The 25,941-nt window shown below is 38.0% G+C and overlaps 2 protein-coding genes across 7 annotated transcripts in view; both read left to right on the top strand.

The window, feature by feature from the left end:
• Nucleotides 1–7,202, top strand: part of LOC113153521 (H-2 class I histocompatibility antigen, L-D alpha chain-like) — a 37,648-nt gene extending 30,446 nt beyond the window's left edge. The window contains exon 4 of the mRNA XM_026347197.1: nucleotides 6,877–7,202. Coding sequence (XP_026202982.1) covers nucleotides 6,877–7,187 — 311 coding nt within the window. The 3' untranslated portion in view covers nucleotides 7,188–7,202. The remainder of the gene's footprint in view (nucleotides 1–6,876) is intronic.
• LOC113153519 overlaps nucleotides 1–25,778 on the top strand; it is a 67,435-nt gene extending 41,657 nt beyond the window's left edge. For 2 of the 6 annotated variants that reach the window (XM_026347187.1, XM_026347189.1), the window contains exons 9-13: nucleotides 22,221–22,493; nucleotides 23,428–23,709; nucleotides 24,226–24,510; nucleotides 24,963–24,977; nucleotides 25,113–25,483. In XM_026347187.1, coding sequence (XP_026202972.1) covers nucleotides 22,221–22,493; nucleotides 23,428–23,709; nucleotides 24,226–24,510; nucleotides 24,963–24,977; nucleotides 25,113–25,189 — 932 coding nt within the window. In that variant the 3' untranslated portion in view covers nucleotides 25,190–25,483. Of the gene's footprint in view, nucleotides 1–2,864; nucleotides 2,966–4,644; nucleotides 4,918–5,142; nucleotides 5,331–13,835; nucleotides 14,008–14,545; nucleotides 14,819–15,426; nucleotides 15,718–15,824; nucleotides 16,107–18,667; nucleotides 18,716–22,220; nucleotides 22,494–23,427; nucleotides 23,710–24,225; nucleotides 24,511–24,962; nucleotides 24,978–25,112; nucleotides 25,494–25,671 lie in introns of those variants that run through there. The other 4 variants (XM_033326216.1, XM_026347191.1, XM_026347190.1 and 1 more) reach the window with 4 other exon arrangements.
• Nucleotides 25,779–25,941: the final 163 nt, after the last annotated feature.

The following is a 25,941-nucleotide window of genomic DNA, read 5'->3' as shown; positions in this document are numbered from 1 at the left end:
GTACAAGGAAAAATACATATTTGCCAATTGTCCCTAAGTCAAACCGGACAGTGCTGCAGTCGGTTACTATTTAACATACTACAAATTATGCATTTACTAATTAGCAGTGCACTGGTTTGTGCTTGTGAAAGTTTTCCTGCACAGATCTGCTTTGAATTAGACATTGAGGAGAAATGAATACACAGCAAATTGAGTGGTGGTGCAGAGAAAGTCTGCAGGAATGAAGAAATGAATGGAAATAATGGAAAACACCTTGAGAAAGAAGAAGTAATTAAAAAGAATCAGGCCACTAATGTGCAGAGCACAAAAACTTAATGAGTGTTTCATAATTGTTGCCTGTCTCTCGTTTGAGAGAGTCAAGATGTTGTATATACTCAGTTATTAAAAGGTTTTTTGGTTTCTAACATCTGTCTGTAGCTTTCTGTTGTTCTGGTGCATGACAATATGAAATATCTTCTGTTGAACTGATAAAAGCTAGAAGAACTTAAATCAGTGTAATCAGATTACTGGTGTGGGTCAGTGTTCATCCTGACTTGTAATCTTAATGTTTTTATTTCTTATTGTAATTTTTTTTAACTGGTTTTAACTCTGAGCTCTTACTGAGATAACAAATAGGAAAGTGTTGTTTTCCAGCTGTCAATTAACCACTGAATGTGATGAATGCTTTTATTTTACAGTTGCCTGAGTTAAAAAATGTGAATTGTCTTTAAAAATTAAAAGAGAATATGAGTTTTAGTATGTATTGTTTTACAGTCTATGTTAATCCAGTCAAATCTTCAGTTCAGTTGCTGATTTGAGTTCAGTCAGTAAAAATAACCTGAATCCATGTTAACAGTTTATCAACGTGCTTTATTAAATTTGTGGGAACGTTTCCTATTCCCTGACTTGACTTTCTCTATTCTTCTATGTGGGTATACTCTAATTTGAACCTTTTAAAATAAAATAATTATAACATGTCCTATTTGAAGTGTTTAATTAGTTCTGCTGCAGACGCTGACAAACTCCATGTCCTGATCAAATAACTTACAGTCTCCATGTCAACAACAGACGGACGACACCGTTGAACAAATGACAACATGTTAAATGACTTTTGAGTCGAGTGAGGCTCTGCTAAAACCACATTTAGATGAATTAATGAATAGTATCAGTGAGGAAACAGACAGAAAACATGAGAAGTGTGAGACAGACTTGAACCACGGACACTGTGGTTAAGCAGCATGTACTGTAACCATTGGACCACCAGAGCGCGCCAGTATTAATATTATGAAGGTTTACTCATATGTCCAGTTCAGAAATGTCTTTCACTAGTACAATCATGCTGCCATCACAGAGTTCGTATGAGACAGTTTGCTTGAGGTCATTTAGTAAAACTCCTGAGGAGAGAGAACTTATGTTTGGCCACTACATACAAGACCATCCTGTTTTTCACAAAAGCAGGTAAAACTGATTCATACAGCTGGATATATGACTGCTGTATGGCTTTAATATATGACAGCTGTATGGTTTTAATATATGACAGCTGTATGGTTTTAATATATGACAGCTGTATGGCTTTAATATATGACAGCTGTATGGTTTTTAATATATGACAGCTGTATGGTTTTAATATATGACAGCTGTATGGCTTTAATATATGACAGCTGTATGGTTTTTAATATATGACAGCTGTATGGTTTTAATATATGACAGCTGTATGGTTTTTAATATATGACAGCTGTATGGTTTTAATATATGACAGCTGTATGGTTTTAATATATAACAGCTGTATGGTTTTTAATATATGACAGCTGTATGGTTTTAATATATGACAGCTGTATGGTTTTAATATATAACAGCTGTATGGTTTTTAATATATGACAGCTGTATGGTTTTAATATATGACAGCTGTATGGTTTTTAATATATGACAGCTGTATGGTTTTAATATATGACAGCTGTATGGTTTTAATATATGACAGCTGTATGGTTTTTAATATATGACAGCTGTATGGTTTTTAATATATGACAGCTGTATGGCTTTAATATATGACAGCTGTATGGTTTTTAATATATGACAGCTGTATGGTTTTTAATATATGACAGCTGTATGGTTTTTAATATATGACAGCTGTATGGTTTTAATATATGACAGCTGTATGGTTTTAATATATGACAGCTGTATGGTTTTAATATACGACAGCTGTATGGTTTTAATATACGACAGCTGTATGGTTTTAATATACGACAGCTGTATGGTTTTAATATACGACAGCTGTATGGTTTTAATATACGACAGCTGTATGGTTTTAATATACGACAGCTGTATGGTTTTAATATACGACAGCTGTATGGTTTTAATATACGACAGCTGTATGGTTTTTAATATATGACAGCTGTATGGTTTTTAATATATGACAGCTGTATGGTTTTTAATATATGACAGCTGTATGGTTTTAATATATGACAGCTGTATGGTTTTTAATATATGACAGCTGTATGGCTTTAATATATGACAGCTGTATGGTTTTAATATATGACAGCTGTATGGTTTTTAATATATGACAGCTGTATGGCTTTAATATATGACAGCTGTATGGTTTTTATATATGACCACAGTGTAGTGTTGGAAAACAGTGGTCACCTGTTTGATTTCGGTAACATCAAATGTGGCACACATTCAAAAGAACATCTTTAGGTTTGAGATTTATTTTGACCAACAGCTGAATGACACAAAGACTGTTGATACAGGAAGAACAGAAATATGTTAATTATTGCATTTATATGAGTGTATGTCCTGAATTAGAAACACCAGCTGACTGAACCACCCACTATCATACCAGCAATAAGAGGCAGAAAACAGGAAGAGAAAAAGAGTCATGAACTGACCAGCTCCTGTTAATGTAAAGTTTTCTGACTTGGCTTCAAGTTTAAAATGTCTCCAGCTGCACTTTTCATCCTGCTTGGTTCTTTCCTGTTGGTGAACAGCGGTAAGTTACAAGTTTTCTGACACGTTCATTATAAATATAAACATAAAAATAAAAATGTTTATTTTGGTGTGTGAGTAATCTGATAAATTTATGTAATTAACTAATTAAAAGATTGATCAACTAATTCATTTAGCATTAACTTTGTTTTTATTATTTAATTTTATTGGACATTCTAGCCTTTATTTTTTTATTTGTGTGTATCAGAGATGGAAATGTAGAGATGATGTAAAGCAAAGTCATCCAGCCAGACTTTAACCAGGTGTTTTTGAGGTTTGCATTGTAACCATGGCTACCACAATACTGTATGAACATAAACCTTTATTTTGAAAACTCAGTTAATTAAAAAGTGCCACAAATCCTATACAATGCACTTGACTCAAATGCAGCAGCTTCACTTTGTGCAGCAGTTAAACATAGAATCTAAAGAGAAGAAGGAAACTGCCGCCACAGACGTAGTAAAGAAACATCATTTTGATGACTCGAGTTTAAATTTACTGTCCTGACAGTCTGAGATGATAACTCACAACCAGCTAGCTGCTCAGCTTTCAGTTTGTTTTAGTAGTGATTCTAAGTTTCTTCTCAGTTCTCACGTGTGGTCATAATCTCTACATTAATAGCACAGCGATGACACTTATGAATATAAATGGTAAAATGTGCTTTGCGTGTCTGGGCCAGTTTCACAATACAAATAATCACCCTACAAAGTGCTGCAGGTATTTTCTCATGGCTGCATATATAGGTTGTGGGAACCACAAATTTTATTATTAGCATATTATTATTATTATTTCTGTTCAGGTTTGTTCAGCAGAGGCCAAAAATACAATAAACTACACAGACAAACAAAATAACAACATGAAAAGTGACGTGTCTAAATATTCAATCTGTGGTGTGAATAATATTCATGATGAAGTCAAATTAAAATCTAAAAACATTTTTAAATCTTCCATTCTGCATTTGTGATGGTTGATAATCATCTGTTGTCTTATTTACCGCATTGATCAAAGGGGCAAAAACCAGCAACCACATGTAAAAATGGTGGGAACAACCACAACCACAACCACATCACACCTCTCATTCCAAAGAATGAGGTCAGCTGACTACCTGAATATACTGAATGACTCGGACATATCCCAAGATGACAATACCAGGATTCATAGGGCCCAAATTCTAAAGGATTGGTTCAGGAAGCAGGACTCATACTTTTCACGTATGGATGGTTCCTCCACAGAGTCCAGACCTGAACCCCACTGAGAATCTTTTCTTTCATTCAGCACCCTCGCTGCAGGACCGAGGCTGTGTGGTGGTTCTCGTGCTTATGGACCTTTAACCTCTACCTGAGGGCAGCAGGTGGATCGTCGGACACTGGATGAAGTGCACTTGCTGCAGTGCCTGCTGTACAAACTCAGTGCAGCCAGTAAACCACACTAAGAACCCATAAGTCAATAACCTGGCAATGACCCAATGGCAGAAGTTCACCGTGAGCTGTTGAGGGAATTTAGCACTCCCAGGTTCCTCAAATAAAAAAGATGGGTTCTCCATCATAGAACACATCTGGGCCTCTGAGTGCATGTACTGCTGATTATAGTCACTTAAAGTGTCATTAAATAAAACCCTAAAATCATCATGAAATATCCTCATGTATGAAATATGTGTTCCTTTTCTACCTGTGTGACTTTCAGAGATCCACTCCCTTAGATACATCTACACAGCCTTCTCCAAACCTCTCGGACTCGAGGGTCTCCATGAGTTCACAGCCATGGGTCTGCTGGATAACAGGATGATCGACTACTTTGACAGTGACCACCCAGTGAAAGTTCCCAAACAGACCTGGATGAAGGAACGACTTCGTGATGATTACTGGGAGAAAGGAACTCAGTCCCGCAAGAGCAAGCAGCAGTGGTTCAAAGTCAACATCGAAATCCTGATGAAACGAATGAGACAAAATGATTCAGGTAAGAATGATGAACGACTGACTCACATTTTAATCATCAGTAATAGTTAACTTGTAAAACTACAAAACCTGAAAACAGTAATTGCTTAATAGGAAATCCATCGTTTTAAACCATAAAAAAATCCAATTGTATGTTTGATTATTTTAGTTTAGTTTGAATTATGTATTACATCAGGCATTTAATGTCAAAGTTTGTGTGGTTGTTGTTTCATTTCCTTCTCTTCAGACGTCCATGTTCTTCAGTGGATGCACGGATGTGATGGAGAAACTCAGCCTGACAACACACTGAAGTTTAAACGTGGTATGGACATGTACAGCTACGATGGGGACGACTTCCTGTCCTTCGATGATGCCAACTCAGTCTGGGTCGCCCCGACAACTGCTGCAGAACCAACTAAGAGGAAGTGGGATGAGGTCAAGGTCCTGAAAGAGTACACCAAAGGTTACCTGGAGAACGAGTGCATGGATTGGTTAAACAAGTTCAAGAATTATGGAGAACAGCAGCTAAGACAGGCCTGTAAGTAACAGAGATGTTTCTGTGCAGGAACTGATCCTTTATTACATTTAACTGTATTCTTTGTAGAAATACTACAGTTTTTATGACTAAGTCTAGTTCACAGCCTGGATCTAAAACCTGAACCTGTCACATACAGTGGTGTGAAAAAGAGTTTGCCCCCCCCCCCTGTTAAAATATAACTTAACTCTGGTTCATCACACCTGAGATCAATTTCTCTAGCTGCACCCAGGCCTGATTGCTGCCATACCTGTTTGCATTCAAGAAATCACTTAAATAGGACCTGCCTGACAAAGTGAGGTAGACCAAAAGATCCTCAAAAGCTGGACATCATGCCTAGATCCAAAGTCATTCAAAAACAAATGAGAAAGAGAATAATTTAGATATATCAGTCTGGAAAAGGTTATAAAGTAATTTCTAAAGCTTTGGGACTGCAGTGAACCACAGTGAGCCATTATCTACAAATGGCAAAAACATGGAACAGTGGAGAACCTTCCCAGGAGTGGCCGGCCAACCAAAATTACCCCAAGAGCGGAGTAACAACTCATCCAAGAGGTCACAAAAGACCTCACAACAACATCCAAAGAACTGCAGGCCTCACTAACCTCAATTAAGGTGAGTGTTCATGACTACACCACAAGACAGAGACTGGGCAAAAATGGTTTGCATGGCAGAGTTCCAAGACGAAAACCACTGCTGAGCAAAAAGAACATAAAGGCTCGTCTCAGTTTTGCCAGAAAACATCTTGATGATCCTCAAGACTTTTGGGACAATTCTCTGTGGACTGACGAGACAAAAGTTGAACTTTTTGAAAGGTGTGTGTCCCATTATGTGTGGTGTAAAAGTAACACAGCATTTCAGAAAAAGAACATCATACCAACAGTAATATATGGAGGTGGTAGTGTGATGGTCTGGGGCTGTTTTGCTGTGTCAGGACCTGGAAGACTTGCTGTGATAAATGGAACCATGTATTCTGCTGTGTACCAAAATATTCTGAAGGAGAATGAAATCCCTTCAATGTGGCTGAATTACAACAATTCTGCAAAGATGAGTGGGCCAAACGTCCTCCACAGCGCTGTATCAGACTCATTGCAAGTTATCGAAAACGCTTGATTGCAGTTGTTGATGCTAAGGGTGGCCCAACCAGTTATTAGGTTTAGGGGGCAAATACTTTTTCACACAGGGCAATGTAGTTTTTGATTTATTTTTACCCTTAATAATAAAAACCTTCATTTAAAAACTGCATGATGTGTTTACTTGTGTTATCTTTGACTAATAATTAAATTTGTTTGATGATCAGAAACATTAAAGTGTAACAAACATGCAAAAAAAATAAGAAATCAGTAAGGGGGCAAACTCTTTTTCACACCACTGTATGTGTTGTGGCATTGGTCTGTGGTCCACTGCTGTGGACACCATGAACTCACCTAACGATTCTCTGTCCAGCTCCACCTGAGGTGTTTCTGTTTGCCAAAGAAACCAAGATTGAGACAAACATCATGCTGACGTGCCTGGCCACAGGTTTCTACCCAAAAGACATCACTATGAATATTAAAAGGAACGGCCGTGTTCTAACTGTAGAGGATGGACTGGAGTCCTCAGGTGTTCGACCAAATGATGACGACACCCACCAGATTAGAAAGAGTGTGGAGATTCTAAGGAGTGACTCGTCTACATACACCTGTCAGATCATTCATAATGCAACCGGTGTAGATGTGGAGAATGTTTGGGGTAAGAAACTTTTTCATATTGTTTGACATCATCATCATATTTCAGAATTGTGATACCATGTTTAAAATCTGGGAAGTTGTCATGAACCAAATGTGATTCATTATAGAGAAAACTGAAAAGTGTTAAATAACGGTTTGTTGTTGAGTTCATTTTAAAGCTGTGTAACATCATAGTAAACAGAAATGATACTGAATGTAAAATAAACTAAAATCTAATGTGAATGTTTTCTGTATTTTAGATCATAAACTTCCTGAACCATCTGGTAACACACCTGTTGCTGCTGTGTCAGCAGGAGTGACCGCGTTGTTGCAGATTGTTGCTGGAGTTTTCGTTTTCTTAAAAAGAACACACAGTCTCCCAACATGCACTGATGCTCCTTTATCAGGTACACACTCTTTCTTTATCTCTCTATGTGTGTGTGAACCAGTTAGAACAGTCAGCAGTGAGTTCAATGACTTTAATGACTGTGTTAATGTTGTGTTTACATGGAGGTTCCAATAAGTCATTCTTCAAACCAGGTAACAGTCATTTTCTTGTTTGTCATTCTTAGTTTAATCAGATGTTACTCTGTTGTTAGATGGGTTTGATTCTGTTGACTACTCCCAACTTTTACAATCTTTCAATTTTTTACAGGTGGATTCTGTTACCCTACTATTTCTACACCAATGATGCGTAGTTATATTTTACTATGAAATCAAATGCATCACAACTCTTCTTTAAATTACTGAAAATGTGAAATGTAGGATGACCTTTTATTCAGCTAAAAGATGTCCCTACTGTCAGTGCTGAGAAGTTCAACAATGGTCCGTACACAAGCTAGATAATTATTAGTCATACAACTGAAAAGAATTAAATGCATAAGAAGTCACTTACCTTAAAGTGCCTGCGCAAGAAGGGGACTAGTAAGGAGCACACAAAGAAATGTTCTCCTTCTATTACTTGTTTGCTATAAATTTGACTAAATGTAAATGTGAACAATCTCTAAGACTGACACCGAGCATTTAAAAGTGGCACCACAGTCCAGAACAGAATCCAGATCCAGAAGCTCTAAGTTACTGATAGAATTTAGCATCATGCTGCTAACCAGCACTAATCAGGTTCACTCTGTCAGCTGTGTGTCATACATTGGACGTGTAGAAAGTAAATTATATATTCATGCATCTGCACAGATACTGTGTGTACATATATTTAAACCTACCTGAACAAAAGTCATTTTCCTTCCACAGTGTCAAACAAGACTCTCGGCAGCAGGGACTCCGAGGTTGATTCTGGTGAGTAATGTAGCTGAAGTGATGTAAAACCATGTGGAAAAACATAATGGAGATCAGGCACTTTTAATAGACCCTGTTATCCATGATTTTAAGAAGTATCTGTGTGCACAGCTGGGACTCAGCACTGTTCACACCATATACGTGCAAATGTGGTATCACAAAAGGAAAATAAAGCTGTTATTGTCTGACAGTCTGTTTCTAAACCCAAGAGGACAAAGACGAGCAGTGACTTCTACATCTGTCTCATTGGTTTGATGATCTAACTAAAAATATTATTCATTTTTCTCATATTTTTATCAGTTAGAACAGTGGTTCTCTAAAGTTAAACTGTTCAGGGTTAGTTGTGTAGAATATGTCCCGTGGGCTATAGTAAATTAAAGGCACTCGGCTTTGTGGTGCCTGAAACCTAAGACCAAAGGTGGCGAGATACTAATTTCTCTTGATGATATAGTGGCAAATCACAACAAAATTTATCTTCATTCACCTTGATTTACAGTGTTCATGGTTTAAGATCTTACAGAATACATCTATATGTAGTATTATATAGAAAACCCAACAATCCCACTTGAGCAACACTAGGTGACAGTGGAGAGGAAAAGCTCCCTTCAGAGGAAAAAACTAGGCTCATGGTGGGGGGCCATCTGCCTCGACCGGTTGGGGTGAGAGGAAAGAGGAGAGAAAAAAGAACAGCAGGCAACAAAAAAGCAACAATAACAACATCATTATCTATCTGAGCTATAACCAAATAGAACAAAGAAGAAGAAATGTACCAGTAAGTATAAAGAATGGAAAGTAACACATGTTCATTTGTGCAGGCAAAGGTGCAGACAGTCGGGATGACAGTCCTTGTCCTCCTGTGGTTTCGGTGGAAGTCAAGGTGGAGGTCGTGGATCAAGAGGAGAAGGAGAAGGAGCATTTGCTAAACATTCAAAATGCTGTTAATGTAGCATGAAGAGTACAGTTCACCAGCAGAACAAAGGTCTGTATGCACAGTAAGAAAAGGGTGTTTAAAATTTAAATAGAAGATAATATTCTAACAGACCCAACATCCGGAGTTAACTTGCAGACATACAGAGTATAAAAATAAGAGGCAAGTGGTAGTAATGAAAAGGAATCAGGCCACTAATGTGCAGAGCACACAAACTCGATGAGTGTTTAATAATTGTTGCCTGTCTCTCGTTTGAGAGAGTCAAGATGTTGTATATACTCAGTTATTAAAAGGTTTTTCGGTTTCTAACATCTGTCTGTAGCTTTCTGTTGTTCTGGTGCATGACAATATGAAATATCTTCTGTTGAACTGATAAAAGCTAGAAGAACTTAAATCAGTGTAATCAGATTACTGGTGTGGGTCAGTGTTCATCCTGACTTGTAATCTTAATGTTTTTATTTCTTATTGTAATTTTTTTTAACTGGTTTTAACTCTGAGCTCTTACTGAGATAACAAATAGGAAAGTGTTGTTTTCCAGCTGTCAATTAACCACTGAATGTGATGAATGCTTTTATTTTACAGTTGCCTGAGTGAAAAAATGTGAATTGTCTTTAAAAATTAAAAGAGAACATGAGTTTTAGTATGTATTGTTTTACAGTCTATGTTAATCCAGTCAAATCTTCAGTTCAGTTGCTGATTTGAGTTCAGTCAGTAAAAATAACCTGAATCCATGTTAACAGTTTATCAACGTGCTTTATTAAATTTGTGGGAACGTTTCCTATTCCCTGACTTGACTTTCTCTATTCTTCTATGTGGGTATACTCTAATTTGAACCTTTTAAAATAAAATAATTATAACATGTCCTATTTGAAGTGTTTAATTAGTTCTGCTGCAGACGCTGACAAACTCCATGTCCTGATCAAATAACTAATATATGACAGCTGTATGGTTTTAATATATGACAGCTGTATGGTTTTAATATATGACAGCTGTATGGTTTTTAATATATGACAGCTGTATGGTTTTAATATATGACAGCTGTATGGTTTTAATATATGACAGCTGTATGGTTTTAATATATGACAGCTGTATGGCTTTAATATATGACAGCTGTATGGTTTTAATATATGACAGCTGTATGGTTTTAATATATGACAGCTGTATGGTTTTAATATATGACAGCTGTATGGTTTTTAATATATGACAGCTGTATGGTTTATGACAGCTGTATGGTTTTAATATATAACAGCTGTATGGTTTTAATATATGACAGCTGTATGGTTTTAATATATGACCACAGTGTAGTGTTGGAAAACAGTGGTCACCTGTTTGATTTCGGTAACATCAAATGTGGCACACATTCAAAAGAACATCTTTAGGTTTGAGATTTATTTTGACCAACAGCTGAATGACACAAAGACTGTTGATAAAGGAAGAACAGAAATATGTTAATTATTGCATTTATATGAGTGTATGTCCTGAATTAGAAACACCAGCTGACTGAACCACACACCATCATACCAGCAATAAGAGGCAGAAAACAGGAAGAGAAAAAGAGTCATGAACTGACCAGCTCCTGTTAATGTAAAGTTTTCTGACTTGGCTTCAAGTTTAAAATGTCTCCAGCTGCACTTTTCATCCTGCTTGGTTCTTTCCTGTTGGTGAACAGCGGTAAGTTACAAGTTTTCTGACACGTTCATTATAAATATAAACATAAAAATAAAAATGTTTATTTTGGTGTGTGAAACTACAGCAGAAGTTATCAGGGAAACAGGTAGGAAGGTGCTAGGTGTGTCATCTGGAAAGAGGAAAGAAGGTAAAGACACTTGGTGGTGGAATGAGGAAGTACAGGAATGTGTCCAGAAGAAGAGGTTAGCTAGAAGGAAGTGGGATGTAGAAAGGACTGAGGAAAGTAGACAGCAGTACAAGGAAGCGCAGCGTAGAGTGAAGAGGGAGGTGGCAAAGGCCAAACAGAAAGCTTACGATGAGCTGTATGACAGGTTAGACACAAAGGAAGGAGAGAAGGACTTGTACAGGCTAGCCAGACAGAGAGATAGAGATGGGAAGGATGTGCAACAGGTAAGGGTGATTAAGGACAGAGATGGAAAGGTGCTAACAACCCAGGAGAGTGTGCAGAAAAGATGGAAGGAGTATTTTGAGGATCTGATGAATGAGGAAAATGACAGGGAAAGAAGAGAGGAACCACTGATGCCATTTCTGCTTTGAGAATGTTGATGGAAAAGTACAGAGATGGTCAGAAGGAGCTGCATTGTGTCTTTGTAGATTTAGAGAAGGCGTATGACAGGGTGCCGAGGGAGGAGCTGTGGTACTGTATGAGGTCGTCGGGAGTGGCAGAGAAGTACGTCAGAGTAGTTCAGGACATGTATGAGAGAAGTATGACGGTGGTGAGATGTGCTGTAGGTCAGACAGAGGAATTCAAGGTGGAGGTGGAGGCTGAGATGGAGGTAGCAGAGATGAAGATGTTGAGGTTCTCCTTAGGAGTGACCAGGTTAGACAGAATAAGGAACGAGTACATCAGAGGGACGGCTCACGTTGCCTGTGTTAGCGACAAAGTCAGAGAGGCCAGACTGAGGTGGTTTGGACATGTTCAGAGGAGGGATAGTGAGTATATTGGTAGAAGGATGTTGGAGATGGAGCTGCCAGGCAGGAGGGCAAGAGGACGACCAAGAAAGAGATATATGGATGTTATAACAGAGGACATGAGGTTGGCTAGTGTTAGGGTAGAAGATGCCCATGATAGAGTTAGGTGGAAGAGGATGATTCGCTGTGGCGACCCCTGATGGGAAAAGACGAAAGAGAAGAAGAAGAAGTTAAAAGTGTGTGTGTGTGTGTGTGTGTGTGTGTGTGTGTGTGTGTGTGTGTGTGTGTGTGTGTGTGTGTGTGTTGTTTCACTTTCCTTCTCTTCAGACCTTCATGTTCTTCAGTGGATGACCGGCTGTGATGGAGAAACTCAGCCTGACGACACACTGAAGTTTGAACGTGGACAAGAGGAGGAACGACATGTTCTGAAGAATCAGTAATGTAACACAATTGGTTAGTGAGGATACACAGTTTCAGTAGCCAGTTATCCAGAAATCCAGGGTGCAGAGTGAGAGACAAGTCTATACACAGAGTCCAAGCACTAAATCCAAGGTCCAAACAACAGTCCAGGTCAAGCACAGATAGGAAGAACTAAGAACAGAAATCAGATGGACTGTGTAATGGGAATTTAAGCTCTTTGTATCTCCTGGTATCTAACTTCCTAAAAACATAACATTCTGTTTTATCACCAAAGTATGAAACAAATTTTGTCTTTTGATCATGCTGTCTGAGTCTCTCAGGAACTATCACCTGGGTGTGAAATCCTGCAGGAAACTCCTGCAAACAGCAGGCAGACAAAAGGCTGTGAAACCTACCTTGGGGGGTGTTCCCCAGGTATAAAAACCCTGATCTTCCCTTTGTTCAGGGTCTTTCTTCATTCTGACCTCTCGTGTGTAGATTGACCTTTCTTTGCAGAGAAATAAAACCTTGTCGGCCGGCAGAAGTCTCTATTTCTTTATTCACCAGCAGAGAACATTTCCACAACAACTGTTACCAAAGTCTAGAGACGGTCCAGGTCATACACACAGAATCCAACTCAGGGACAGAACAGGGACGGAGGCAGACTGAAGCAGGATCAGGTCCGGTACTGTGAGGAGGACGAAGGAAAAGACAGGTCAGAAAGAAAACACTCAAGGAACCGAAGGGATGAGCAGAGGCAGGTTCAGTAACAGGAAGTCAGTCTGAATGAATGAATGGTGGACAGTATGTTTCCTCAGGTTGATGTGAGACTATCTGGTAGAGTAGAGAGGGAGTGGTACAGGTGTGAATAATGAATAATCAGAGTCATGAGGTAGAGAGGAGGAAAACAGGAAACAGACGGACAGGACAGAGCTGGAACCATGATCACTGGAGGCGGTAAGATCTCTGTCGTTGGTGACCGGAAATGTCTCCATTTTAGAGGTTCAAGTTAGCTTAGCCCATAAACAGTTAACGCTAACTTTATAAACTTTATAAACTAACCTAACCTAACTACATCTAAATATATTATTTAACAGAGAGACATTTAAATAACAGTTAAAGTTTTGGTCTGTTCTGTCCCTGTATAATCTAGAAATATGACCCAAACTGTATATATATATATATATATATATATATAAATATATATATATATATATATATATATATATATATGTGTGTATATATATATATATATATAACTGCGACCAGCAGCCGAAGCAGTTGTTCCAGTTAAAGCAGTTTGGTTTATTTTATGTTGGAAAACCGTGTTAATTGTATTATTTAACACAACCTGGTATCCCATTTCTGTATTATGGGGGATACTCAAAAGATTTTATCAAGTATACTGTAGATGTCAATGATAAAATATACATAAAAGGTACTGCTCTAATTTACGAGCAGCACCTGAACGCACCAGTCAGTGTACAACTAGAACGGTGTTTTACATCCCAGCAGACATGGGACACATTCAGCTGTTGATCATCGGATAAATCGTCGTTTTTCTAAATAAAAATCGCTGCTTTGTGTTGAAAATGTTCATCATCACAGTTTTTCTCCTTCTGAGCACCGGGCTGACGGTAAACAGCGGTAAGAGGAGTTTACTGTCACGTTAATGTGGATTCAGACAAGAAATCGAAAGTAAAACTTAAAAAATGTTTGTGTGTTAGTTTTTCTCTCAATTGTTAGAGAAAAACTAACACATTTTGATTTTATAAATACAGACAGTTACTTATTGTATATTTGGGTTAATATCCATATATTTATAATTGGGCCGACTACAAATACATGAATGCATTAACTTACTTATGTTATTTATTACGTTTGAGGAACTTGTTGTCAACATGAAGCAGATGTTACTGTCCACCATTTTGATTATAAAATACAAAAGACAAAATTTCCAGAGCTTAATCCAGTGTTCACGATTGTTTGTTCGGCCAATTCTCAACCTCCATTAGCTCATAGTGTCTCATAACTTGAGTATTTTCAGCTTATTGAAATTGAAATTGCTGTAATTGCTTATTGACTGAAATGCTGAATGTGGATATAAAAACAATAAATCAGATCTGATGATTTCACCTACCTCGTCTAATACATATGTGTGTTTTTCTACCTGTGTGACTTTCAGAGATCCACTCCCTCAGATACATCTACACAGCCTTCTCCAAACCTCCCAGACTTGAGGGTTTCCATGAGTTCGCAGCCTTGAGTCTGCTGGATAACAGGATGATCGACTACTTTGACAGTGACCACCCAACAAAAGTTCCCAAACAGGACTGGATGAAGGAACGACTTCATGATGATTATTGGGAGAAAGGAACTCAGTCCCGCAAAAGCAAGCAGCAGTGGTTCAAAGTCAACATCGACATCCTGATGAAACGAATGAGACAAAATGATTCAGGTAGGACTGATGAACGACTGACTCACATTTTAATCATCAGTAATAGTTAACTTGTAAAACTACAAAACCTGAAACATGAATTACTTAATAGAAAATTTATAGTTTTAAACCAGTGGAATAAATTTACCAAAAACCTGCACAAACAAAATCAAATAGCACGTTTGATTGTTATTTTGTTCAGGGCCTGAATTTCAGAATTTCAGAATTTTAATGATTCCTGCAAATGTAGCTCTTATATTACGGATATTTCTCACACAAATTTACAGCAAATTTAAATAATCACATCACACTTGACACTCTCTGGACCCTCACTACGAACCTTCTCTGCTGTTACAACATCTCTCAGTGTCCTAGTTTCAGGGACATGAACATTAAAGTATGTAAAAATAGAGCACTGACTAAAATGTAACCAAGCATGAGGTCACCTATATAATAACTAAAAAATAAACAAAAAACTAAATTAATTTATTCACTGATCAATGGAGTATTTCAGAGCATGGCCTTCAATAATTCCCCCTATAGGATGTAGGGGGGAATCCCCCTATTTTCATAAATTAAGCTAATATTTAACAGTGTGTGTGGTTGTTGTTTCATTTCCTTCTCTTCAGACGTCCATGTTCTTCAGTGGATGCATGGATGTGATGGAGAAACTCAGCCTGACAACACTCTGAAGTTTAAACGTGGTATAGACAGGTACGCCTACGATGGGAACGACTTCCTGTCCTTCGATGTCGTCAACGCAGTCTGGGTTGCTGCAGTTCCTGCTGCAGAACCAACCAAGAGGAAGTGGGATGAGGTCCAGGTCCTGAAAGAGTACACTAAAGGTTACCTGGAGAACGAGTGCATGGATTGGCTAAACAAGTTCAAGAATTATGGAGAACAGCAGCTAAGACAGGCCTGTAAGTAACAGAGATGTTTCTGTGTTATATGTCATATGTGTTGTGATATTGGTCTGTAGTCTACTGCTGTGGACAACTATGAACTCACCTAACGATTCTCTGTCCAGCTCCACCTGAGGTTTTTGTGTTTGCCAAAGAAACTAAGATTGAGACAAACATGCTGACGTGCCTGGCCACAGGTTTCTACTCAAAGGACATCACTATGAATATTAAAAGGAACGGCCGTGTTCTAACTGTAGAGGATGAACTGATGTCCTCAGGTGTTCAACCAAATGATGACGACACCCACCAGATTAGAAACAGTGTGGAGATTCTAAGGAGTGACTCGTCTAAATACTCCTGTCAGGTCATTCATGAGGCAACCGGTGTAGATGTGGAGAAGGTTTGGGGTAAGAAACATTTTCATATTGTTTGACATCATCATCATATTTCAGAATTGTGATACCATGTTTAAAATCTGGGAACTCCTCATGAACCAAATGTGATTCATTTTAGAGAAAACTGAAAAGTGTTAATTAACTGTTTGTTGTTGAGTTCATTTTAAAGCTGTGTGTCAGTGAAATAACTTTATTCTCTTGATGCCTCGGTCACATGTCTTACCTACCTCCACTACCTTCTTAAAGGCGCCACTCCGGCCGGTTAACGTCATACATTACCGCTAAATTGAAACCCCCAAGCTGGCAAAATTAGCAAAAAACAAAAAAACGTCTTTGGAGAGTTTCTTTGCGCAGGTTAAAAGAGCCACTGAGAGACAGAAGCCTACGACTTCAAAGAAAAGAAAGCTGCATTTAACAGACAGCACCAGGAGTCCTACTGGAAATATAGCTTTAATGCGACATGTCGTTCCCACGCACCAAACCTGCTCTGCATAATATCTGACGATTGGCTCTCTAATCTTAAAGGACAGTCCGTGAAAAAGAAAATCCAACAATGGTACGTGCAATATACACTCATGCTAGTATATCAGGTAAAACAAATGCAGTCTAATACATGTCATGCAATACTAGTAACTTCTGGCACCTGTAGTACAGAGATATATATTGTTTCCTTCTCTTCCTCCACTGAAACACATTTTACTCTGTATGTTATTCATAGAATAAAATGCCTTTTTATTGTCATTGTGCACGTATACAATATACATTATAAACATGTACGATAAGATTAAAAGCATCTCACTGGTGGTGCAAATATGCATAAAGATATCTACACTGTAGAATAACAAATTACAATAATAATAATAACAGTAGCAGCAGAAGAGATTAATTGTTTAGTAGTGCAAGTCAACTGAGGTAGGGTACACAAAAAAAGGTAGCAATCATATATACATATGCTGGTGGAAAATTACACAGCAATTGTAATTTAGCACATTCAGTAGTATATACAAGGTGGATTTATTTTTTTAATTTTTAATTTTTTTAACATTCAGAAGTTAGGATGTATGCGGTAGCATATGTGAATTTATGACGGTGATGGCTTTTGGGTAAAAGCTGTGTGAGTCTATTTGTCCTCGTTCTGTGGCACCTGTAGCCCCTTCCTGAGGGTAACAGGTTGAACAGTCCAGAAGCTGGATAGGAACTGTAGTCTGTCCCACGACATAAACCTCATAGTGAAGTTTGCTGATGATACCACAGTAGTCGGACTCATTTCGGGGGGTGATGAAGCAGCATACAGAGAGGAGGTCCTGAAGCTGGAAACTTGGTGTTCAGAGAATAACCTAGCCCTGAACACCAAGAAAACCAAAGAGATCATTGTCGACTTCAGGAGGCACAGCACCGAGCTGGCCCCTCTCTACATCAGTGGTGAGTCCGTGGAGAGGGTCCACACCTTCCGGTTTCTCGGGGTCCTCATCTCTGATGACATCTCATGGACAGAGAACATCACAGCCGTCATCAAGAAGGCCCAGCAGAGATTCTACTTCCTGAGAGTCCTCAGGAAGCACAACCTGGCGCCCAGCCTGCTGCTGACTTTCTACCGCGAGTCCATCAAGAGCCTGCTGACTTACTGCATCCAGGTCCTCTGTTGATACAGATGGGACTCCAATCTCCTCTTATAGTCTGTTTTGGCTTTATAAATTCCTTTTTCAGGTCTGCTCGAGCAGCTCTGAACAGAGCTCTGTCGCCTGACCTGAAGGCAGCATCACAGGCTTTGAGGAGTCTGCCGACCTGATGGTAGTTCTAAGAAGTTTGTTTTGTTTACCAGGGATCTGGCATTGGCGAGATACAGACTCGGCATAGGCGGCTTGTGTGGTTGTTTCCTTAGCCTTAGCATAACACCAGACTTGCAGCCTCGTTTTTGCTTCCTCTCCCTCCTCCGTCTGCGCCGTCTCCTAGAGCAGACAACAAAAGAACCCGCTACTCTCGCTATCTCGTCAGGGATATTGTATGTGTGTTGGAAGGTTTCAGATATCGTAATCTGAATCTGTTCTCTGATATCTATGAGGTCCTGCCGTGTATAGTGTGCATTTGCGTGGACAACAGTGCACAAACAAACAACAAAGACAGACAAAAACAACAAAAAAGAGCAACAGTAGAGAGAGCCATGAGCCGCTGCAACCGTCCATCGCGCCGCCATCTTTGAGAGTCATGCTAGTGATGTAGTAGGGACGATATGTTAACATGTTACACCTGTTGATCAAAGTGATTTTAAATTATTCTTTATATTCTTTAAATACAGATTGTAGTCCTAAATATTTCCTGTGTTTCTTTATTCAGCGACACCCCTGATTGTTTCTTCACTTCACTTCTTCTGTCACTTCCACAGACAACAAAAGTAAATGTGCAGTGTTGTCTGAAATACTTTTACTATTTATTGAAAATCATTCTAGTATATATTTTTTTTTATTTTTTTATGTTTTGGTCAATTATAACTGCAAGTGTGCAGTAAGTGTCTGCACCGATGCTTTTTGTTTATACATTTGTACATAAATAAATAGGTGTTCTTTTCTTCACAGCGTCTGATAGATCTCTCAGCAATGGATCTGATTCCGGTGTCTCTTCAGGTAAGTATCTTTGTTTGATGACTAATTAAAAGATGCAGCAGGAGACAGCTACAGGAAATGTCAGAGCTCACTTAAATAAGAAAACTAAACGTTTCACAGTAAAATGATTCATCTGCATCTGATGAAATAATCAGCCCTGATTATAAGGATCAGGTGAATTCGGTCTTTAATAAGATGGAATATCCCAAATCCGTTTTCACCATTTCTGTCCCTACTTTCCTCTTGTAATAGAGGAAATTATTAGGTCATATAGGGTATGAGTTGGTTATTTTTTTGTGGTAAGAGTGCTGTATTCAGTGACGAGGTACTTATTTAAGGCTACATAGCTGTTAAGGCTTTTTTGCACATTTTAACATTCAATATATATTAATTTAAAATTTTAAAAAAACTCACAAAACGACTGTACTATGACTTGCATGCCTTTTTTTTAACACAGGGACTTTGTAGGGGATTCTTGAAAATAGATTAGCTTCACACAGACGTCTTCTAACTGTCACAGTACTTACAGGTAACTCCAGACTGTCTTTGATCATCCTGGAGCTGATCATTGGCTGAGCCTTTGTCATTCTGGTTATTCTTCAATCCATTTTGATGGTTGTCTTCCATTTTCTTCCACATCTCTCTGGTTTTTCTCTCCATTTTAAGGCATTGGAGATAATTTTAGCTGAATAGCCTTTTTTTTTTTTTTTTAAATACATTTTTGCACCTCAGGTTTTCCCCTCTCCAATCAACTTTTTAAGTACACTGTTCTTCTGAACAGTGTCTTGAACGACCCATTTTCCAGGCTTTTAAATGCATGATCAACAAGTGCTTGTTTCATCCTTAAATAGGGGGCCACCTGATTCACACCTGTTTTTTCATAGAATTGATGACCTCACTGATTGAATGCCACACGGCTATTTTTTTTAACACCTCCCCCCACCCACCCTCCCTTTTAACATATTGCCCAATTGCACAGCCTTAAGAGCTGCATATCAGGAGTGCTGGGTCTTGTTAGTTTTCTGAGAATCTACTGCACCTACTGGTAACTTGTTTGCCACGTAGCAATAAAAAATACACTAAAAACCTGGATTATTCTGGTTAGTCACATTGTACTGCTATTATTCTGAACATAACTGTATATATATATATATATATATATATATATATATATATATATATATATATATATATATATATATATAATATTCTATTTATTATAATATACATGTTCACATTTGAGAAACTGTAACCAGTAAACCTTTAGTATCGTTACTGAAGTATCAATACATTATTAAAACTTGGCTAAAGTTAATGAATAAATGTAAATTAAGCTACAAATTAAGTGAACAGAAATTGGTAAGGTTTGTTTTTTCCGAATGTCATTTAAATAAATATATAACTTCATGCAGCACAAACAAGTTCTCTACGTCTATCTTCTTAATAACCAGCATCACCATGCAGCATCAGAATGTACATATGAGAAACAGGAAGGAAACCAGACTTAGTTTTATTACTGTACACTTTAACTTGTGTATAAAATGGGTTTCGTTGCACGTCTGATCCTGCTTGGGACTCGTCTGTCAGTGAACAGCAGTAAGTTACAAGTTTTCATGACATATTAAGTTGAGGCCAAGTTGAGTTATCTGAAATATAGTACATCTCTAAATTCTGTGAACAGTCTGAACTAAAGGAGGAAGATGCAGCCACAGAACACTTCTTGGTAAAATAATGTTTTGCAAAAGTAAAACATGTCCTTAGTGTTAAAAATGAACCGCAAAGTGTTTTACTTCACATGGAACAAAGCTTATCTCACATTTACAGTGATTGGATTTGTTCGTTTCTCTTTTATTCTGTAAAGTCTTAATGCTTCTATGTAAAGAACTTTTCAATTATTTTTGTTGTAATTTGATGCTAAATAAATACAACTCTATTCTAATCTATTCAAATTACCTTGCTTTTGCATAGTCATTTCCACCAAGCAAACAACTTTCAAAAGTGTCAACTACATACCAATTAACAAATATATATGCGCCAAGGATTTTATTATCACCCGGTCCAAAAAACAGGGGACTTGGGGAACCAACAAGATGAGGGGAAGTGAAACAAAGTAACAGGATAACCGAAATATGCTGACGAACAAAATGACAACACAGAATAGACGGAACAGAAACCTGCTCTAACGCAGGCGAAATACTAACTAACATACAAATCAACAACACAAAGTGACAAACAACAAAATCACTGCAAAAGGCAGAAGAACAAATCACAAACAGGGAAAAACAAGATCCAGAAAACTAAGCACAAGTCCACAGTGAAACAAACTAACCAACCGTGTGAGGAATGAAGTCCAAAGTAAAAAGACTGAGGGGAGCTTATAAAGAATACCTCACAGATTCACAATTGATGTAGATGCCTACAAAATAAAGAAAACATTAAAAATGTGATTTTTTTTTATAATATTCATTAAATAGCTTGATACATTTACTTTGCAGAAAATTATGCAAATAAAGAACTTTATTGCCTTTATTGCCACAATCAAAAAGGGGGCATCATCACAGTGAGCTCAAAAGATGTTGATAGAGAGGCTCACAAATCATTTTAGGCAAAAACCACTTCCTGTAGCAGATTGTGAGAAACAAACTGTTCAAAACACATGCTTATAGTTAAACCGTAGGATATTTTAGTAAATCTATGTAGTTTACCTTGTTCAGCTAGTTTAAAATATCTAAGTATTAGTTTTATTTCTGATTATGTCCAAATGCTTTTTATTGATATAAGTTTGAGTCTATGGATAAAAATGTAATTCTATGTGTTTCATCCAGTGTTTGACAAACTCTTAAAGTTCAGTTTACACTTTAAGCATCTTGATTGCTTCATTTCAGATCTATTGTCAGTCTGAAGAGCAAAACTGATGACAGCTCTGTCATTAAGGATAGAACTGGAAATGTACTGTTAGGTTAACAACTTGAATACCTCTCATTCAACCAAAGTCACAGTTTGTTGTAGGAGTGCCTCGATGTACAGAGGCAGGCTTTCGTTGACATGGTACCTCTTTAGATAACAGGCACCAAAACACCAGCTGCTGTCTCACATCATGAAACCAGAATGTTGGCTGGTAACAGAACAGCAATTGTGCAAAAAACGGGATTTAGTTGGGATAAAACTCTCTAGCTTTGGCACTAAATTAACTTTGTTTTTCTGTTTTTATTAACTTCACATGAAACTGGATTACAACTGACCAAACAACACAATTTGATTGTGATTAGGCATGAAGACATGTAGGTTAGGTCACTTTTTGGCCTTAAGATTTATTGCTTCCTTAGCTTCCTGTGATTTTCATCAAATTCTGATTAGTCACATTCGTCATTGTTGGTAAAATCAATAGAAAGTCACGTTATGCTGGACTCAAACCTCCTGTGTGAAAGTGCTGCACTTTGTTGTGACACCCAGCCACCCTAATCTGACCCTGACAAACTGCAGTGCAAAAATCTGCCGTGTCTAAAAATAATTTTCTACCTTTCAGAGATCCACTCCCTCAGATACATCTACACAGCCTTCTCCAAACCAGTTGGACTCGAGGGTCTCCATGAGTTCACAGCCATGGGTCTGTTGGATGACAGGATGATCGACTACTTTGACAGTGACCACCAAGTGAAAGTTCCCAAACAGGACTGGATGAAGGAACGACTTCCCGATGATTACTGGGAGAAAGGAACTCAGTCCCGCAAAAGCAAGCAGCAGTGGTTCAAAGTCAACATGGAAATCCTGATGAAACGAATGAGACAAAATGACTCAGGTAAGAAACCTTAAAAGAACCTTAAACATGTTTTTCCACATCTACCTGTATCTACTGTACATGTCTGTGACATATAATGACGTCACTGCCCAACCAAATGAATGAAAAGGTAATGGAAAGGAAGGAATTAACTATATCAGTGTGGATCTACATGTTCATTACTTTTTAATGCCTCTGGATCACGAGGGTTTGTAGGTGCAACAGTTGTCTGAAATGTTTCCTCACATTTTCACTGGTTATGACACGTTGGAAAACTTAGTAGTAGAAGTCAAAAGGGCAAGTAAACAGAAACTAACAGGTACAATCAGGAGCATAGTCACAATCAACAGGCCAGAGACAAACGGGACTGGCTCCAGCATCTCGGGACCAACGGCCGACAGTAATGTTTCACGTCTGTCACTCTGCCTTCGTATGTATGTTGGCAAACAACAAGTGATGACACCATCACTGATTCTAAGAACAACAATGTGGACTCATGAGTCCTCAAGACTTTGGCCCAGTCATCTAAAATCCATCGTGCACGTTGGTCCACAGCAGCCTTTCTTCTGATTTACCAACCTTAGCAGGTTTTTTCTTGGAAACTCTGCCCACATGACCAGACAACCTGATGTTTCTATACAAACTGTATCTGTGCACAGTGGCTCAACTCAGGAGCAGTGAGACATCTTTTTCTGAAGGAAGACACTAGAACATAGATAAAGACTATTTCTTTCTTCAGTCAGGAACAATACATTTCTGCCGAGTTAAACTTTACACATTTAATAGATTTTCTGTCAACTGACCAGCAATTATTAAACAAAACTAATAATTTATATTTCTTTAAAGGTGTGTTTGTGTTTTTTTCTTGTCACTTGTGACTAATTCTCTGTGAGTTCTGCATCTTCTAGTACGAGTTATTAATTTCTTTATTGTGTGTCACTTTCCTTCTCTTCAGACGTCCATGTTCTTCAGTGGATGCACGGCTGTGAGGGAGAAACTCAGCCTGATGACACACTCAAGTTTAAACGTGGTATAGACAGGTACGGCTATGATGGGAACGACTTCCTTTACTTCAATGACACCAACTCAGTCTGGGTCGCTGCGGTTCCTGCTGCAGAACCATCCAAGAGGAAGTGGGATGGGGTCCAGGTCCTGATAGAGTACACCAAAGGTTACCTGGAGAACGAGTGCATGGATTGGTTGAACAAGTTCGTGGAATATGGGAAAACGGACAAATGTATGTATGACTGAAGAACATTTTGTAGAGTTTTATAAAGTAAAGATAATCTCAGTCCTATAAACCAGTAATGATCAATCTCAGAGTGTTTTCTATGAGTAGAACATGACTGAGCTGAAGCAGTTCTATGAAGCAATTGTCTGGAATTCCTTCTGAATGTTGTGCAGGTGTTAATCCAGAGCTAACAGAAACACTTGTTTGAGGATACTGTTTCCAAAAGAGATTAAAATAGTTTTAAATCCCAGGGTTAACTAACTTTGTCCACACGCACTTTAAAGGTTGAAGTGATATGTTCAATAACGACATGAAGTTTAAATAGTTTCTCTGAGGTGAAGCTCCTTCTGCAGGTTCTTTTAAGGTTTTTTAAGATATGCATGGCCTCTGGAAGGAGGATATATAAAGTTGTAATTTTCAGGATACATTTTAATGACATCTTCTTCTGGGACATCAAGTTTTTTTTTTGTTTTTTTTTGACAGATAACTGCAAATAACTAAATTGGCTTTTTTTCTTTCCAGCTTCTCCTGAGGTTTATATGTTTGTTAAAGACACCAACACTGAGACTAATGTCACGTTGACGTGCATGGCCACTGGTTTCTACCCAAAAGACATCACCCTGCAGATAAAAAAGAACGGTCGTGTTATAACCGAGGAGGATGGACTGGTGTCTACGGGGGTTCGGCCAAACAATGACGACACCTATCAGACAAGAGACAGCGTGGAGATTTTAAGGAATCAGATGTCTGCATTCACCTGTGAAGTTATTCATTCAGCATCAGGTGTACATATTAATAGGTCTTTGGGTAAGAAATGTTTTGTAAAAACTTTGTTTTCACCAAACTTCCTAAGCTTTTGATTCCTTAGCAAGGCTTTGTAGTTTTTTATACTGTAGTCTTAGAATCAATTTCTGTCTGATAATAGTGTTATATTTATTGGATCTTCTTGTTTTAAGAGTACTTTTAATTTAATGAAAGCCAACTTGAACTTGAAAAGATTAATCGACCAATGAATTAACTAACACAAACAGCAGCTGCAATACAATAGAAACCGGTGCATGTTTTATTATACAACACAAAGAAGGAACATCCAATACGTCAGTAATCTCACCATAAGGTCCATTCTGTAGTCATTTAGAGCTTTTAGTCATATCACATGATCTTCATCATCAGACAACAACTATTAATGATTACACCAGATGATGTGTCTGTAAACATACTGTAGCTATGTTCATACATATATTTTCTTTTTTCCACAGGGCATGGTGACACCGGTAAGTCTCTCTAAATGAATCTCCTACTAGATACTAATTTTAAAAAAAGTCATAGTATGTGTAATCTCTGCAGAACGCAAAAGAAGCAACTACTTTATAAAGCATGAAAAATTTAAACTCTGTTCACTCCTACAGCCATTGACCCAGGCAACCAAGACCCCAGTCCAGAGAAGGAAGTTGCCCTGCATGATAATGGTGAAGATACTGTGTAAAGTTTTTCATCACAGTACATTACGCTTCACTCTTCTTCTTTAAACCATATTTTACACATACAATTTATTGTTTTACATGCAATATCTCCACTGCCTCAAGCAACAAACTCTTAGTTACTTCTTAATACAGTGATGTCCAACCATAATAGTACATTATCTCACCATGCTGGTGTTTGTGTGTACTTATTGTTAGTATTACTGTATTATTCTGTTCTATTTTGTAACTCTCTTGCTTTGTGACTTTGTTTTCACTGAAGCATTTACACATACTGTAATCTGTAGTTAATAAATAAAGAATGATGATTAAGATCAAGTAAATGACTTTTTACCCTTTTTGGATATAGTTCTCCTTCTCAGTGACTTCATTCCTAATAAAAGGTTTTAATATTTGATTTAATAATATATTTAGTTTTTATATATTTATATTTTTAGAACTACTGTAAAATTAATTTAATTTCTTCTTCACATCTTCTGTTTACTAGTTGTTGTTTACTGACGCACCGTGCGGCGTGACGTCACCAGGCGGCGGCAGCTCACGTCGTGTTTGAACCCGCGGACGTTCGACCGGAGACCGTCGGTGTTTGTTCGGCTGTGTTTGTGCCTCAGCTCGGCCTCGACACACGGACACACACGGAGCAGCAGGTCGCTGAACAGCCGCTACAGACTCTACAGACTCTACAGACTCGGAGGTGTCTCCGTCCGCTTCAGGGCGCTTTTACTTACTCACGGTTGGTGCTAATTTAGCGTTAAGC

The sequence above is a fragment of the Anabas testudineus genome, chromosome 11 (genome assembly GCF_900324465.2).
Source record: "Anabas testudineus chromosome 11, fAnaTes1.2, whole genome shotgun sequence".
Taxonomy (NCBI): domain Eukaryota; kingdom Metazoa; phylum Chordata; class Actinopteri; order Anabantiformes; family Anabantidae; genus Anabas; species Anabas testudineus.
Note: the sequence above shows the minus strand (reverse complement) of the source record. Positions and strands in the feature narration are given on the sequence as shown.